The following is a 483-nucleotide window of genomic DNA, read 5'->3' as shown; positions in this document are numbered from 1 at the left end:
TGTATTGGAATTACTCAATGGATTTTAGTGTACTTGATGGAATTATTACACCTCTGACAAGACGCCTCGATCCTTGGTTCAAATAGTAAACAGCAGATGTCCCGGGCCTCGCTTCGTCGTCGCAATGACCTACGTACCGGATGGCCATGACCTACGTACCCGAGGGTCTTACGAAGGTACTAGATTTTTCATTTAGTATCTACTACTCGTTAGATGTAAAGATAGGTTCACAGAGATCATTGCATAATATAATTTTTCTTATTTTGTGTCATTTTAGGTTCGAAAGTTTGTACAGTAACTTGCCGTGGCTAGGTTTCATGCCTAATGAAACCTTGAGGAGGACTTTGATCAGACAGTTCCAATCATTTATTTATGATGAGTGGATATCGTATGGTTATTATGCTTAAGGTTTATAAGGGTTAGATACGAAATCAGAAAAGAAAGAACTTGTGCTTTTGGTGATATATGGTAGGGAAGAAGAGC

General features: G+C 38.9%; 1 protein-coding gene across 1 annotated transcript in view; it reads left to right on the top strand.

Moving 5' to 3' along the window:
• Window positions 1-483, top strand: part of LOC119585947 (zinc finger RNA-binding protein-like) — a gene marked incomplete in the record, with an annotated part of 31027 nt that overhangs the window by 14103 nt on the left and 16441 nt on the right. The window contains 1 exon segment of the mRNA XM_037934661.1: window positions 87-176. Coding sequence (XP_037790589.1) covers window positions 87-176 — 90 coding nt within the window.

The sequence above is a fragment of the Penaeus monodon genome, chromosome 20 (genome assembly GCF_015228065.2).
Source record: "Penaeus monodon isolate SGIC_2016 chromosome 20, NSTDA_Pmon_1, whole genome shotgun sequence".
NCBI classification, from domain to species: domain Eukaryota; kingdom Metazoa; phylum Arthropoda; class Malacostraca; order Decapoda; family Penaeidae; genus Penaeus; species Penaeus monodon.
Note: the sequence above shows the minus strand (reverse complement) of the source record. Positions and strands in the feature narration are given on the sequence as shown.